At 42.4% G+C, this 15,700-nt stretch overlaps 1 protein-coding gene across 1 annotated transcript in view; it reads right to left on the bottom strand.

Moving 5' to 3' along the window:
• Window positions 1–15,700, bottom strand: part of cacna1fb (calcium channel, voltage-dependent, L type, alpha 1F subunit) — a 52,483-nt gene that overhangs the window by 5,290 nt on the left and 31,493 nt on the right. The window contains exons 23-49 of the mRNA XM_085145703.1: window positions 13,764–13,823; window positions 13,561–13,667; window positions 13,316–13,403; window positions 13,048–13,155; window positions 12,541–12,593; window positions 11,257–11,403; window positions 10,980–11,181; window positions 10,158–10,316; window positions 9,955–10,065; window positions 9,678–9,761; window positions 8,287–8,415; window positions 7,990–8,055; window positions 7,552–7,643; window positions 5,927–6,086; window positions 5,498–5,625; window positions 4,887–4,983; window positions 4,684–4,786; window positions 3,944–4,045; window positions 3,731–3,861; window positions 2,558–2,689; window positions 2,391–2,445; window positions 2,059–2,278; window positions 1,098–1,205; window positions 880–1,016; window positions 698–810; window positions 423–621; window positions 276–338 (exon numbers count right to left, since the gene is read on the bottom strand). Coding sequence (XP_085001829.1) covers window positions 276–338; window positions 423–621; window positions 698–810; window positions 880–1,016; window positions 1,098–1,205; window positions 2,059–2,278; window positions 2,391–2,445; window positions 2,558–2,689; window positions 3,731–3,861; window positions 3,944–4,045; window positions 4,684–4,786; window positions 4,887–4,983; window positions 5,498–5,625; window positions 5,927–6,086; window positions 7,552–7,643; window positions 7,990–8,055; window positions 8,287–8,415; window positions 9,678–9,761; window positions 9,955–10,065; window positions 10,158–10,316; window positions 10,980–11,181; window positions 11,257–11,403; window positions 12,541–12,593; window positions 13,048–13,155; window positions 13,316–13,403; window positions 13,561–13,667; window positions 13,764–13,823 — 3,154 coding nt within the window. The remainder of the gene's footprint in view (window positions 1–275; window positions 339–422; window positions 622–697; window positions 811–879; window positions 1,017–1,097; window positions 1,206–2,058; window positions 2,279–2,390; window positions 2,446–2,557; window positions 2,690–3,730; window positions 3,862–3,943; window positions 4,046–4,683; window positions 4,787–4,886; window positions 4,984–5,497; window positions 5,626–5,926; window positions 6,087–7,551; window positions 7,644–7,989; window positions 8,056–8,286; window positions 8,416–9,677; window positions 9,762–9,954; window positions 10,066–10,157; window positions 10,317–10,979; window positions 11,182–11,256; window positions 11,404–12,540; window positions 12,594–13,047; window positions 13,156–13,315; window positions 13,404–13,560; window positions 13,668–13,763; window positions 13,824–15,700) is intronic.

Here is a 15,700-nt window from a genome sequence, read left to right as displayed (position 1 = left end):
GTGTCGAACTCCAGGCCTCGAGGGCCGGTGTCCTGCAGATTTTAGATGTGTCCTTGATCCATCACAGCTGATTTAAAGGCTAAATTACCTCCTCAACATGTCTTGAAGTTCTCTAGAGGCCTGGTAATGAACCAATCATTTGATTCAGGTGTGCTGACCCAGGGTGAGATCTAAAACCTGCAGGACACCGGCCCTCGAGGCCTGGAGTTCGACACCCCTGGTGTAGAGTTTGTGTGTAAAAACTATCTTAGTGTGCAGTTGTTCGTCCCTCTTACCTGATGTCCCTGCAGGGCCGCCGTACCAGGCTGGTCTGGGTGCCGCACCTGTCACGCTGACACCTGATGGATGAGAAAGGTGCGACTTTAAACCACAGGAACACGTTTACAGTGCGGCTAAAATCAACAAAACTGTGGTGTCCTCACCTCTTCCTGCTCCTGCCTTCTTTATTTCACCCGCAGGTCCTCCTCCTCCTCCCCAGGGTGGGCTTCCTTCCTCCTCCACCAGGATTAGAGGAGCATAGAGGAGGCGACCGCGGCGAGGGCAAGGGTTCGCCCAGGATGCCGAGGAGGCCGCCGCGGAGCGACCGGAGGAGTGACGAGACTCGAAGTTGTTGAACGTTTGCTGAGGAGAGGAGCGTGTTTGATTTCACTGAAGAAGAGAGATTTGTGTGTGTGTGTGTGCTTGCTGTGTGTTTTACCTGTGCGCGCGTGCGACGCGGTGGCGATGTCGGGTGGTAGGTCCCGGGGATCGGCAGGTCGTCGCTGCTGCCCTGCCTCCTCAGGCACTGGATGTTAAACGACGGCTTCCGACCTGATGAGCAAAAAACTCACATGAGGTGTGATGATGCAGGTACGCTGCAGAGAGGGGACATCGTCTCACCTGTGGGTGTGGCAGGAAGTAGGCGTCTTCTGGTCGTCCTCCTCCCCTCGCTGTAGCCGTTACCATAGCTACTGTTGGTATAGGAGGCGTGGCCATCGTAATGGTCTCTGTACAGAGGAGGCTCATCAGGATAATGTCTGCAAACACAAAGGAAAATGAATCCTTCTCCACTATGTCGATGAGTCGCCTCTGAGGATGACATTAAAGCTGAAGTGTACCTTTCTCTGGAGGTGATGCTGTCATTGTCTTCTTCTCTGCTGTAGTAACCCTGCTCGCCATAAGCCTCCATGTCTCCGTTCCTCCACAATCTGTCCCGTGAGTCCCTTCTACAGGTCACAGAAAGTGTCAAATTAAGTCAGTTTATTTAGAAGCATAATTAAAAACATTTAACTGTACAGCTCATAGAATAAAATGAGAAAACATTAGAGCAACACAACATATTAAAATACACAAAAAGACTAAAACCATAGAAGTAGAAAGCAGCCAGAATAAATAAAGATACTGATGGCTGCCCTTCACCTCCTTCTTGAGTTATTGCCTTCACAAGATCTTCAGAAAACTCGACCTCTGACCTTGAGCTCAACGTCACACTTAAAGTGCACTTATGGTATCAGTTTGAAAATCCCACGTCGCCTCATTCTCGTGTTCACGCAGCTGGGTGTCCACGCTGCCCCGCGCAGTGATGACAACATGCCATCAGCCTTTTACAGCTGAGGCCTAAAAATGGGTTCAAACCTTTTGGTTTTGTTGAGGTCCTGAAGGGAAGCTGCAGTTTATTCCACTATGTAGGGGCTTTTGCCATGAAGACTCCGTCACCTCTGTGAGCTATAATGTGGACCTTAGGTCAGGTTAGGAGCATCTGCTCAGCAGACCTCAGTGGGAGTGTGCAAAGTTAAACGATGAGAAAGGTGAGGAGGTCACACCCCACAGGAGAAAGCCAATATGGTAAATTTGTAGTCTTGCTTGCATGAGCCAGTTGAGAGTGCAGCAGTGACCAAGCAGTGACAGACGACACCTGAAGGAAAACTGATCTCAATTTCTCTTTAAAGGGTTTCTTATTGATCTGTAAGGGGCTGGGGCTGCCACCACCTGAGGGGGGGGGGGGGGGGGGGGGGGGCTGTGATTGGCTGTCACACCTGTAAATGTTTCCTTAGTGGTTTCCGTTGCGTGACCGCCTACCTTCGTTTGGAGTATGACGGTCTTTTGTGGCCGTGGTCCAGCAGGCCGTTCTTCACGGATGAGCGGCGGTAGGGATGTCGATTAATGGATGACCTCACGCCGTCTCCCCAGCGAAGATGTTCGTCGTGATCGCTGCCGTTTGCCGTCTTGGTGAGAGACCCGACCCGGTGTATCAGACCTCCGTTAGAGACGCTGCCGTCACCCACAACACCGCCCTGACCTGCAAAAGAAGGTGAGGTGGTGTAATCACAACTGTTCCTTATTTACACTTTAAATCCTTTTGTGTATTTACGTGATGCAGGTTGATGATAACGAATTAACCGGTCATTTACCAGTAGGTGTCAGTAATGAGCCACGTCGATCTTTCTCTGCGTAACCATTTTCAGCCTGCAGACAAAATACAAACTTAATCTCTTTTAAAGGCCCATTCAAGTATTTTCTAAAAAGAAAAAGTTGAGAAGTTCGTCAGACGCTTAAGTGTGTAAATCTGAATAAAGACCTTATATGCAGCATTCTCCTCCATCTCCTCGTCCTCCATCATGGCCTCCTCCTCCTCCTCCAGGTCTTCGTTCAGAGCCAGGCGCATCTCTGGACCCAGATCCTGCAGAGTCTTCAGACCAGCTTTACAGAGCTACACAAACAAATGCATGAAGACATACTTGTTGTAACAGCATCATGCACAAATACAGATCCCAGTTTCTTTCCTAAAGGCATCTTCAAGCTTTGGTTGGACTCTAATTCAGTTTAAGAGCTCTTTCTCAAAAGCATCACAACTGACGACTGAATTAATGAGTGACTCTGAGCACTCCTCAGGTGATGGGAGAACAAAATATAAACAAACAAAAAAAAGACTGGTACAGACCCTATAATCAGCTTCATCCATGGATTCAAAACCCTGTATCCAAATTCTCTCTAGGAGCTTTCCCATCCATCCATCATCGTGTAATTATTCCAAATTGTGTTAGCAAGCGAAACAGGTATTCCAGATGTGCTTTCCCCAGCAACATTTTCAAGATCTTCCTGAGGTGCTCCCAGGCTTAGAGGAGCTATATAATCTCTCGGGCGACCTCTGGGTCTCCACCAAGTTGGGCATGTCTGGAAAACCTCCAAAGATGTCCAAGAGGAATTTTTATCAGATACTCACACCACCTGAATTTACTGAATTTCCCGGAGGAACCCACCCGAGGGATTAATAAAGTTTCATCTAATCTAATCACCTCAACTGGGTTCTTTCTATTTCAAGGAGCAGCAATTATATTCCAAGCTACCTATGGATGTCTTAGCTCCTCACCTCTAAAGTTGACCTACCCACCCTACACACGAAACTCATTTCAGCCACTTTTATCCTCAGCGTTATTTTTTTAACTACCCACATCTCATGATGGTAGGTCAGTGCTGGGATGCAGATCGACTGGTAAACTGGAAACTTTGCCCTCCAGTTCAGCGCTCTCTTCAGCAGGAAACGAACATCACAAACTCTTGGGTTAATCTCATGCTTTACCTTCACATTACTCACAAACAAGACCCCAGGATATTTAAACCCTGTTGTTTGGAGCTTTGGTTTCTTCAGTCATTAAAAAAGAACAAAAACATGTTGGGTTACTGCTGCCTGTCTTATATGGCCTGATACTGTTGGCTTTGCAGCCTTCTGTCAGTAAATAGACAGACAGACCTGGACAGCAGACTGGTTGGGTGAGTCGTTCTCTACGGCCAGATCTCCCTTTTCTTTCCTCCTCCTGAACTTCCTGAAGTAGTCTTGGATGAGGAAAGTGGCATAAAACTTCCCAACAGTTACTTCCTCCTCTGTGGATGGAGAAGAGAGAGTTCAGTCTGCAGTACTCCTGCTGAGACTTGCAGTAACAGTACTACCTCGTCGTGTGAGTACCTTCATGTGGCGGTATGACTTCGTCCAAAAGTTTTGGCTTCATTCTCTTCCAGATCTTCTTGATGATCACCCTCAGCTCTTCGTTCTCCTGTTCAGCAATACCTGGCAAGAGGTAAATCAGATAAAAGTTATGGCTAGGCTACTGTGTTTACAGGCTTGTGGTTTATTAACAGGGACTCATTTCTATTTTTGTATTGATTCAATGATTAAGAACTCAATAATACAGAGAAGCTAAAAGATGACCAATCAATCAATTTCACTATTTAAAATTACTGCACACCAGCATCCTTTATGAAGATATACTTTCATTTATTTAATTTAGTCTGCAAAGAAAACAGCTTCTGCAACTTTGAATCAGTCCATAGAGAGATGAAGTTTTGCTGTCACAATGCCTAACCTGCGACAATGATTCAGATCTGTGTCTGTTTGGTTTATTGTCACATTCCGGAAAGATTTAGGTAAGTTTATATGCAGATGAGTCTCTGATTTATGTTATAAATTTGATTATCAGTTACAGAGAAGTTTCTGACTCCCTCTTAGCTGCTGCTAGTTGATAAATGCATTAGTAGCAGTCCAGTATGGATTTCCAGATAGTAAAGCTATAAAACCTAAAGGTTTTCCTGAATAATGTCAGCCTTTTAATGCTGTGGCAGAAAAGGAAAGAGGAGCCATGAGTCTTTAATTTGTCCAGAATCACTCCTGTGTGTTTATAGCAGCTCCTGCAAAGACCTATCACATACCTTCGGTCTTGATTTTAAGGGCAGTGCGAACCAGAGCAAATAACGTGGCGTTGAAGGTCACCATCCCATCAGCATTCAGAGGCATGTTCATCGCTACCAGACGCTGAGATGGTTAAAAATAGCTCCCAGTTAAATTAAGTCTCTTGAATCCAAGCTTATAACCTTTTGAACAGCAGCTACAGCACACAGTGTGACTGTTTTACCTTGCAGGCAACTCTGTGAGGACAAAGCTTCCCAAATCCCAGAGGAGGCTGAATCCTTCTCAGCATAGCGACAACGTCCAGGTGTTTTATCCGACCTCTGAGAACAAAGAACAATCAGGAATTTTCTGATCATCTCTCCACCTGGAACTTTATTCACTTTTCCTCCTGATTTAGGTGGAAAAAAATAATCTACTTTTCTCCCCAACATCAAAAAGTTAGATGAAAATGCAGGGTAGTGAGAGCATGGCTGCAGATTAAATCCCAGCTCGATTTATTATCTTTCCAGTTTCAATTTGCTTGACTGCTATGAAATTTAAATCACATGAAAACTTTTATATGTTTTGTGCGTCTGATACAGAAAAATATATGAAAGAGTATATACTGCATTTAAGAGAAAGACATTTTATGGAGTGTAATAGAGGGATCTGTGTGTGTGTGTGTCTGGACAACTAGTTATTTAACCAGGTGTTTTAGCAGGAGCAGGAGTTTCTATTCTCACCAAAGGAATTATTATTAACTAAAGCTAAACTAAAAAATAAAAACTAAATTAAAAACATGAAGATAAAAACACTAAATTATCCTGGGTATATGTGGACCATGGATCATCTTACTTGGCCTCTGGATCATATTCTGACCAGATCCTCTTGAACTCATCCAAATGATGTGGCCCCAGAATCGACCAATCACGTGTCAGGTAGTCAAAGTTGTCCATAATGACAGCAACAAACAGGTTGATAATCTGAAGCAGAAGAAACAAGTATATTCAAAGGTGTTTAGTTACATATTAAATGCACATATACACTCAACTGCCACTTTATTAAGCACACCTTGACCATCTGTCTTCATGCAGCTAATAATGTAAAAATGTCAGCCGTGAATAAAATAACTTATTATCTAAATCAAAGTTAAAGGTGTCTCTAGTATTTGTGCTCCTGTGTGCATCAGCAGTCTGCTCATATTTTCCTTTTGATTAACTATTATGTCAGAATTTCATTAAAGATATGTGTGATTAAAAAATGTATGTGAGTGTGTGTCCTGACCAGGAAAGCACACAGCATAAAGAAGCTGATGAAATAAACAATGGCGAAGTTGCTGCCGCAGCTGAACTCCTCCCCTGGTTCGTAGTCGGACTCGGGGTCGCAGCGTTTACCTGGAAGACTGGCTAACATGATCTCCTGCCACGCCTCACCGGTAGCACACCTGCACAAACACACACAAAAAAACTTGAAAATAATTTTATTGCTCCTTATTGCTAAGGCTAAGCACTATGTCCCTCACAAAGATCTTGAAAAGCTCATTCATGCTTTTGTGACTTCTAGATTGGATTACTGTAATTCCCTCTACTTTGGTCTTCACTCCGCTCTCCTTCACAGACTTCAGCTTGTCCAGAATGCTGCGGCTCGCCTCCTGACTGGCACTAGAAAGCCTCTATCACCCCAGTTCTTATTGATTTGCATTGGTTACCCATAAAGTATCGCATTGAATTTAAAATATTGTTGCTCACCTTTAAAATTATAAATAATTTAGCCCCTCGTTATCTTGCAGATCTTCTTAGTCTATATGTCCCTGGGCGAGCCCTCAGGTCTTCAGCCCAATTACTCCTGGCTCAGCCTGGATCTAGACTTAAATCTAGGGGTGACCGTGCTTTTGCCCTGGTTGCACCGAATCTGTGGAACAACCTTCCCGTCGCTATCCGTGCGTCAGACTCCGTTTTATCTTTTAAATCCCGTTTAAAAACTCATTTATTCAACATAGCTTTTCCATCTAGTTAGCGTCCCTGTTTTATATTTGGTTCAATTTCTTATTTATGTACTTTATCTTTTAGCTATATCTGTTCTTAGTAACTTTGTTCTTATATTCCCTTTTATTGTTGTATAATTAGTGCCCTTAACCTGATGACATATGTGGTACTTTGTTAATAGTCTTTTATTTATTGTCTTAATTTTCCTGTTTTTATTGTAAAGCACTTTGGTGTACCACTGGTCTTTTAAATGTGCTATACAAATAAAGTTGTATTGTAATAAATCCTCCGTCCTGCCGTGGGAGAACTGCTGGTGCTTAGAAAATCAGAAAGAAGCAAAGGACCCAGAGTTACCAGTTAACCTAACCCCACTAACTGCATGTCTTTGGAATGTGGGAAGAAGTCAGAGTACCCGGGGAGAACCCACGCAAACACAGGAAGAACATGCAAACTCCACACAGAAAGACCCGGCCTGATGGTGGAAGTGAACTTAGGAGTTCTTGCTGTGAGGCAACAGTGGTGGGACCAGAGGTGGTGTCTTATGGCACCATCTATCAGCCATCTATAATACAGTCTTGCAGTCCCTTCCCAGGCGATGCAGTCACCTGACCTCAACATCCCACATAATAGTGGGACGAGACAATGACTCAGAGAATTCAAACCCTGGCCAGTGTGACAGTATTGGCCCACAGTTTGCTTCACACCTTGGCTCATGGGACCCTTCACAGCTCACATGAGTAATAGTGGGTGAAAGACTCAGTACAAGCTCCAAAATGGCAACCGCACTGGGGCTAAATAGCTGGGGCTCACCATCAGCGCTTTAAGAAGAAGCCTCTTAGATGAGACGTGAAATTTCTTCACAAGCCAAAATACAAGCACTCAAGAATCTACACAGACATAAAAGCAGCAGGAGGAGGATCTGACCTGAAGAGGAGGAGAACAGCCTGAGGAAATGTCTGGAAGTTGTTGTTTCTGTTGATCTGAGTGTAATCCTGCATCGCTATCTTCCCGAATGTCTGACAAATGGAGACGAGCAGAAGAAAAAAGTCAGCAGCTTTAGCATGTCCTTGTTGTGACAGGCGTCCAGTGTTGTTAACGGTGACTGTTTGGATTGAAATGAGCGGCATATTTACAAAATATTTGACTTGAATTTCTTTCCTGTCTAACTTTAAGGGGTTGACACCCACAGAGATTTTGCAAGGAGACACTAACAACTGAAGTAAAGGCACAAAGAATTAAAGTTGACCAAATCAGATTCAAGTGGGCAAAACAAACCGTTCAAAGATCTTTTTTAGTGTAAAATGTTTGATATAAATAAATTAAGTCAGAATGATCCTGCAGGTTTACTGTGTGTAAACTTACCTGCATGCCGATGACAGCGTAGATGAAGAAGATCATGGCAATAAGTAGAGCAACGTATGGCAAAGCCTGCAGAGAGACAGCAACAAATTAGAGTCTTTGCTGAACAAGGCAGCAGAACTGCAACAAAACATTATAAAATATAAGATGGGAGCTGTGGCTACTGAACAATGGGCAACATTAAAGAAACGAGAGCTTTAAACCACGATTAAGCCAGAGTTCAGCCAGAACTCGATGCAGATTGACCTTGTGGCCATTAAGAAATGCCACATCTTCTTTCCAGACAACGTCCTCGCTTACCTGCAGCGATTTGATGAAAGTCCACAGGAGTGTACGAATGCCCTCCCCTTTACTCAGCAGCTTGACCAATCGCATGACTCGAAACAGCCGGAAGAAGGTGATAGACACCCTGGAGCTGTCCTCTCCACTCTGAAAACACAGAAAAGTTTGCAGATGTGATAAAAACATGTGTGAATACACTCACACAAAAACGACTGTTGTTTTAGAGCTGCAGGATCCTCCAGGCTGAGCTGAAAGCTGCACAAAGGGTGAAGTTAATTTGACCTGCATTTAAAGTAGTTTCAAAGGAAGAGTCTTGAACATCTGAAGGGAAAAACAACACTTCTGTCAAGTCCCCCAACACAAAGTATTCAACCCAAATCTGCTGTAGTAGTTTTATTAATTCATTTTAAATTTTCTAAACAATGAAATTTGTCTAAAGTGGGACGATTTATTCAGCAAGTCACGCTACAGTTACCCATGTTTTTGGTGCTGCCTGTTGTTAACAATGGGAGAAAAATCACAGCCACAGTAATGATACAATAAATTTTGATAAATTTGATAAATGATACAATAAAAAGATAAATATCACTGAGTAAATGGATCAGACTTTTACTGACAGTAAAATAAAAACGCTTCAGCAGCTGCAACAGTGCTCAGGAGTTGAATCATATCTGTTATTAACCTCTGTCTCTCTTCCACAACCTCTGTCTCTCACCCCAACCGGTCGCAGCAGATGGCCCCGCCCCTCCCTGAGCCTGGTTCTGCCGGAGGTTTCTTCCTGTTAAAAGGGAGTTTTTCCTTCCCACTGTCGCCAAAGTGCTGCTCATAGGGGGTCATATGAGTGTTGGGTTTTCTCTGCATCTATGAAGCGCCTTGAGGCGACTTTTGTTGTGATTTGGTGCTATATAAATAAAATTGAATTGAATTGAATTGAACCTGAGGACAGCGGCTGAAAAACAAATGATTTAATTAAAAACAGCTCACATGTCTGATGTGGAGAAAATTACAGACTGTGATCTGCTTTCTTAGAATTAATTGTTTTATATAATAAATTATGTTATTGCAAAATTGTACATAGCTTTTTCACTGTGTGGATGCTCATATGGACCCTGCTGCTGTAGTCACCCCTCTGATGCTGCAAATATTTAATAAATTCAGAGTTAAAGGTTTGCCCAGCTTAAAGTTCTGGTTATCATTTCATCAAACCAGGATTACATTCATGACCTCACCTCTAACCTCAGGTCAGGTGAGTGTTTGCACACCAGGATTACAGGTTAAATGAAACAGCATCACAGAGCAAGAGGGAGTGGGCCCCATAATTATTTGTGTTATTGTGTCAGTTATAATGAGATACAATAAAGAGAACTGTTCTAAATCCAATTCAAGACAGAAACGTCACAAATACTCACGCTGAACTCAGTGACCACGATGTCGACCACACTGCCGACCACAATCAGAGCATCAAACGAGTTCCAGGCATCAACAAAGTAATGCTGGAAAAAAGCAAAACAACATTTAGTGAAGAATTGTCACATTTGAGTTTAATAACACGGTAAACTATCTACACTAAAGAGCTTTGAAACAGCTTTGAAAACATGTCCAAGAATATGTAGTTATTAACAGGAAGACTTTCCGTGTGTAGCGGATGTATGGAGATCTTTGAAGAGATGCGCTTGGTTTCCTCACCCTTATTCTGAGAGCTGCCAGCTTGAGCAGCATCTCCAAAGTGAAGAGTCCAGTGAACACCATGTTGAGGATGTCCATGATGTAGCTGAAGGTCTTGGACTGTTCATAGTGCTGCAGGAGACACGGAAAGTTAGACAGATTAGGTTTTAGTCAAGAGGAAACATCGTGAAAAAAATCAGAGAAGAAACTGAAATATTACGAACCTGAATGGCCAGAGTGACGGTGTTGAGAAGGATCAGGACAAACATGACGTATTCAAATCCTGTCGAGTTGATGATGGACCAGAACTTATACTGAACCGGATTCTTCGGGATGTAAAGCTTCAGCGGCTGAGCCTTCAGAGCGTACTCCACACACTGACGCTGGAGAGGGCACGAGAGCATTAACAGTACTGCAACAACGCAGCTAAACAAAACGCAAAAAACGTGAAAACAAAAGTATGATAAAAAATATGCTGGGACTGTAAAAAAAAATAGTTTTAACTAAAATTACTTTGGTAAAAGAAAATTAAGGGAACACTTCAATGACTTCAACGATTGGTGACTTTAACTCACTGTTTTTTCATCATTTTAATCAGTAAAGATTTATGTGAAATATGTGAATATTTTATTCATCAAGATGTGAACAAAATCCGTTGATGATTAAAAATATATTTTTAAAACAACTGCATAAGAAACCAACTCCTATGTTTACAGTGAAAGTAACATAAAAATACAAAACATTCTGCGTAATTTTTAAACAGAAGATGGAACAAAAACACCTTATAACTGATATTCTTATGATCAATTAAATACAATGTTTATTTTGCAAGATTAAGAGTTTCTAAAATTAATATTTAAAAACATTAAATAACCAAAATTAATAAAGGAATAAATAAATAAATTATTAATGACATAAAAATTTAGATTTATCAACTATAGCAGCCTGTTACCTTTGAACGTACTTACTTTGATCATTATTGTTTTTAACGTATACGATGACTATGACTCTGATTCGTCTGCGTCCAGACTGACAGGTGGGTTTACCTGGTTCTTGTCCAGCTCACAGTTCTTATATTCTTGCTCTCCCTGTTCTCTGAAGGTGATGATGACAAAACCCACAAAGATGTTCATCATGAAGAAGGCGATGATGATGATATAGACGATGAAGAAGATGGAAATCTCCACCCGGTAGTTGTAGATGGGACCAGAGTTCTCGCCGTTGGCGTCGATGGCTTTGTAGAGCAGACTGAAGACAGACGGGTTAAAATGTCACAGTTGGTTCCCCACAAACAAAAAACAAAAACAAAAACTGAGCACTCACGCAGGCCAGCCCTCAAAGGTGGACACGGTGAAGAGCGCCATCATCCCCATCAAGACGTTATCAAAGTTAAAGTCACTGTTCAACCAGATCCTCTCTCTGACCATCGGATGGCTCACGTCTCCATCTTTGTACACCACGAAGGTCCCTCTGAACACACACGTCACATTTCATCAGAAGACGCTGATGTCATGTGCTGGATATTTAATTATGAAGTGAACTTGGCGTCCTAAACGTCCCATAAACCCTCAAACCGAGTATTCACCTGACATTCAACCACTGAGGGGCCTCACAGTGTGACGCTCTTATGTTCACCCAACACGAGTAAACAAGTCCAGTCGAGTCACGGAAACAAGAAACTGAACAATACACTGTATATAAAAGATGGACACAACCACTATGACATCACATGGTGTACGAGGGGAGCATCTGACTGTGAAACAAAGGACACTGTAGGCTCATTTCTTACCGACTTGTGATTGATAAGTCGTTTTCTAATGAACACATCTTGAATAATTTTTATTTTTACTTTCATGTACAAAATTAAGTCATGTTTTATTTATAAGACCTCACAAAAAGTGACTGAAGCCACAAACTCATCAGGAAAGTGTTCACTGAAGAGACGAGGCCGTTTTCTTCCACACAATCGGAAGTCTTTCTGCAACTAGATAAGTCCCTCCAGCCCAAACCTCTGTCCATTAGGGGGAAAAAGCATGTTTTAAGGCACAGGTGTCGAACTCCAGGCCTCGAGGGCCGGTGTCCTGCAGGTTTTAGATGTGTCCTTGATCCAACACAGCTGATTTAAATGGCTAAATGACCTCCTCAACAAGTTCTCCAGAGGCCACATCATTTGATTCAGGTGTGTTGACCCAGGGTGAGATCTAAAGCCTGCAGGACACCGGCCCTCGAGGCTGGAGTTCGACACCCCTGTTTCAAGGCATTTCAAGCCTAGCTCGACTTTTTAGACCTGGAAGCCATGATTGATATTCATCTCGGCTGCAAACCAAGTATTGTTTTTACAAAAAATACATAAAATCTCATCTCAAGTTGTGACATCGATAGTTAGAATCAGACTCAAATTAAAATGAAATTGCACTAAACTGAGTGTGAACTTTAAACATCAAAAACAAAGTATAACTCTAAGATACAGAATTAGATTTTATAAATCATTGTAATTGAATACAAATCAGAGGATTACCTCCAGAGTGAAATAAAATTAGATTGAATGTCAGTATTTAAAACACAAGCTGGCTTCAGTTTTGAACAATTTAAATAATGAGAACTCACTTGCACTGTTCGGGGGTGTGTTTGGCTTCGTCGGTGCAGCGGTAAAATTTACCCTGAAACAAAACACACAGATTGGACCAGAAACACAAACACTGTGCTGACGTTTAGTCAAAAATATGAACAGAGACTTGGAGCAGAACGCATTAATGCTACAGTGTCTTTATTGTTCGATGCGCTGTGAATATAGGACTCATGATAAATACTTTTGTTTTAGAAAGTTTTTTTTAACATCCATTTCTCTCGTCTGTTTTTGTTTGTTTGTTTATCGAATATGTGAAACTGTTTCATTTCCTGTTTTGCCATATCTGACTGTTTTTCTTTACTTTGGTGGCCCTTTGATGACTGAAAATTCAGAATCAGGGTCAGTGTTGTCCCGATAAACAGTGTACATTTATAAAACACTCTTTTTTCTCCCCTTCTGCCCAATGAAACACTTTTACTCCTCAGAATACTCAGACGTTTTTCCAAAAATGTGTCCAGTGTGTAAATAGACGTCCTCAGCCTCACTTTGAAGAGCTGGACTCCAATACAGGCGAACATGAACTGCAGCAGCGTCGTGACGATCATGATGTTTCCGATGGTCCTGATGGCCACAAACACACACTGGACCACATGCTGCGCGACAAAAACAAACAAACACAAAGTTTAAAATAACACAGCACAATGCCTGGTACTCGCCTACAACCCTCGCATCGCTACTCCCCACTGACCCCTTTGACTAGGCTTTTGTACGCCCCACATTAAGTGAACATATCACTGTACTGTGTAATGTTACCTTGAGTCCTTTGGCCCTGTTGATGGCCCTCAGAGGTCGGAGCACCCTGAGGACCCTGAGGATTTTCACCACTGAGATGGCGCTGGAGCTGCACACGCACACATTTACACACCTCAGTTTGTTTAAACACACTTACATCAAAACAGTCTCTGTCCTTAAATACAGTCCAAACACATACAGCAAACCATGCATGAGACAAAGACTGAAACAAACAGGAAAATGAATGTAGTTGTTTGGATACTGACTGCAGGAAGAAGGAGACCAAAGAGACGCTGACGACCAGGAGATCCAGCAAGTTAAACCAGTTCCTGCAGAACGAGCCCTGATGGAGGAACGCTCCGTGGACCGTCATCTGTGAATGAGGGAACATGTTAGCAATACAAGACAATCTAAAGATGGAGAGGAGGGCCTGGGTGAGTTATTTCATCGAGCTGAAGGCAATATTTACCTTTAACAGAATCTCCACAGTGAAGATGGAGGTAAAGGCGTAGTCTGCATAGCCCAGAATCTGAACACAAAACAAACCAGACTCAGGTCCAACATTTCAATCTTTTTCTTCAGAATCCAGAAATAACTTTCCACAGGTGAGTCAGGATAACGTGTCCAGATTAAAGCAGGTACAGCTGACACATTTACTTTTCATTTATTAGCATTTTCTTTTAAATAAAATATTTTTATGTGGGCTTTTGTGATGTAACTGAGGCTTTGGATGGTGAAGTAGCTGCTGCGTTAGAGGCTTAAAGGCAGCCAAAATAAAGTAATATTATTTATTATTATTTTTTATTTATTTATAATCAGTGTTGGGACTAACGCGTTATTAAGTAACGCGTTACAGTAACTACGTTATTATTGTGGTAACGAGCACGGTAACTAGTTATTATGCCAAAATCAGGAACGCGTTAGTCGTTACTGGGATTTAGATAGGGTCGTTACTCGTTACTTCGTGTGGTGGCTATCGCGGAGCTTCCACAGATTCAATAACATTAGCAAGTGTTGGAGGCAGCAGGTGGAAGAGAAGGAAAAGAGACCCAAGGCGGCCGCCGGTCCAAGTGTGAACTGAACTTCAGGTAAGAAGTTATGACCTGCAGTCTATCTGGGTCAGATATAAACCAAGTTTAGGTGGAGTTTATTTTCGTTATTCTGACTTTTTCCGTACTGCGTACTAGCTAGCATGACGGAGTTTCTATACAGCTGGGTGGGTGCTATGAAGTTAATGATGTTGAACTTTATTTTGTTCATAAGTTATTAGAATTGCCAACCGTCCGTCTGGTATTCAGAGAAAATATTACGCGTTTCTTATTGAGGTGAAAAGGAACAATTTGTCCCGTAATTCGGCTACAATGAAAAAGGCACAAAGCTGGAGTTATTCTGTGTCTTTGCTGCACAGCTGCCTCTTCTTCTTTCATTCTCCCCCCTCTCCCTCCCGTTTCTACTTCAATCATGAAAACTGATCAATGATCAGCTGATCGGCTCTCTTGTTTGTTTATCGCCCACTTTGCGCCAGAAAGAGGAAACCAGCGGATGTCGCGTTAAACAACAGCAGCACGTTTAAGCTTGATCAGCTGTTGTTAGAATTTATTTAATATTAATTTCTAGTATCAGCTGATGTTTGCTGGAGCCACAGCTGTAAAGCTGCTGGTCATGATGTCGGTTTGTTTATCTGGTGAGAGGGAAACATGAAACCAGGAGATGTCCTTACTGAATCATCAGAGCTGAACAGGTGATGGAGAAACAGGTTTACCTTTTAGGTGACATAAATGAGTTGAAGGGAAGTTATGAACTGTTTCTGAGAGACAGATAACCCCAGGATCCTTTTTAGGTAGCTGACAGCTGGTAACTGTGCAGGAGCAGAGCTAGCAAAGTTTTGCCAGGGGGGCAGGTAGGGCATTAACAGGGAGAGGGGGGCACAAAGAAATACTTTTGTTTCTTATTCTCATTTAAAATGTCTAGCTTTTAAAAAATAATTATCTGAATCTTACAACAAATGATTGATACATATATACCATCAAAACAGTGAACATCACTGTCACAACAGCGTTTGTTTTCATTCAAAGGCTTTATGATTTTTCCTATAATGGTGGGCCGGTCTCTAGTCAAAATGCCCGGGCCGATTTTTTGTCCCCGTCCAGCCCTGTATGCAGCTCATCTGCAGTCTGGTGTTACCTACATCTTCCTATTCAGAAGGCAGAATTTCTGAGTTCTGAGTACAATCAAAGCACCACGACTGCCGTTTTTTGTGTTGGATGTAAAAGGCGCACATGACGCTGTGACGTAGGCTAGAATCATGGCAGCAGTCATTGACGGTCCGGGCGTGGGATTTCTCTCGTGGAAATATGTAATATCTTTTCCTTTCTATTGGTAGGTGGCACAGTGCACTTGTGGCAA

The sequence above is a fragment of the Neolamprologus multifasciatus genome, chromosome 20, assembly GCF_963576455.1.
Source record: "Neolamprologus multifasciatus chromosome 20, fNeoMul1.2, whole genome shotgun sequence".
NCBI classification, from domain to species: Eukaryota; Metazoa; Chordata; class Actinopteri; order Cichliformes; family Cichlidae; genus Neolamprologus; species Neolamprologus multifasciatus.
Note: the sequence above shows the minus strand (reverse complement) of the source record. Positions and strands in the feature narration are given on the sequence as shown.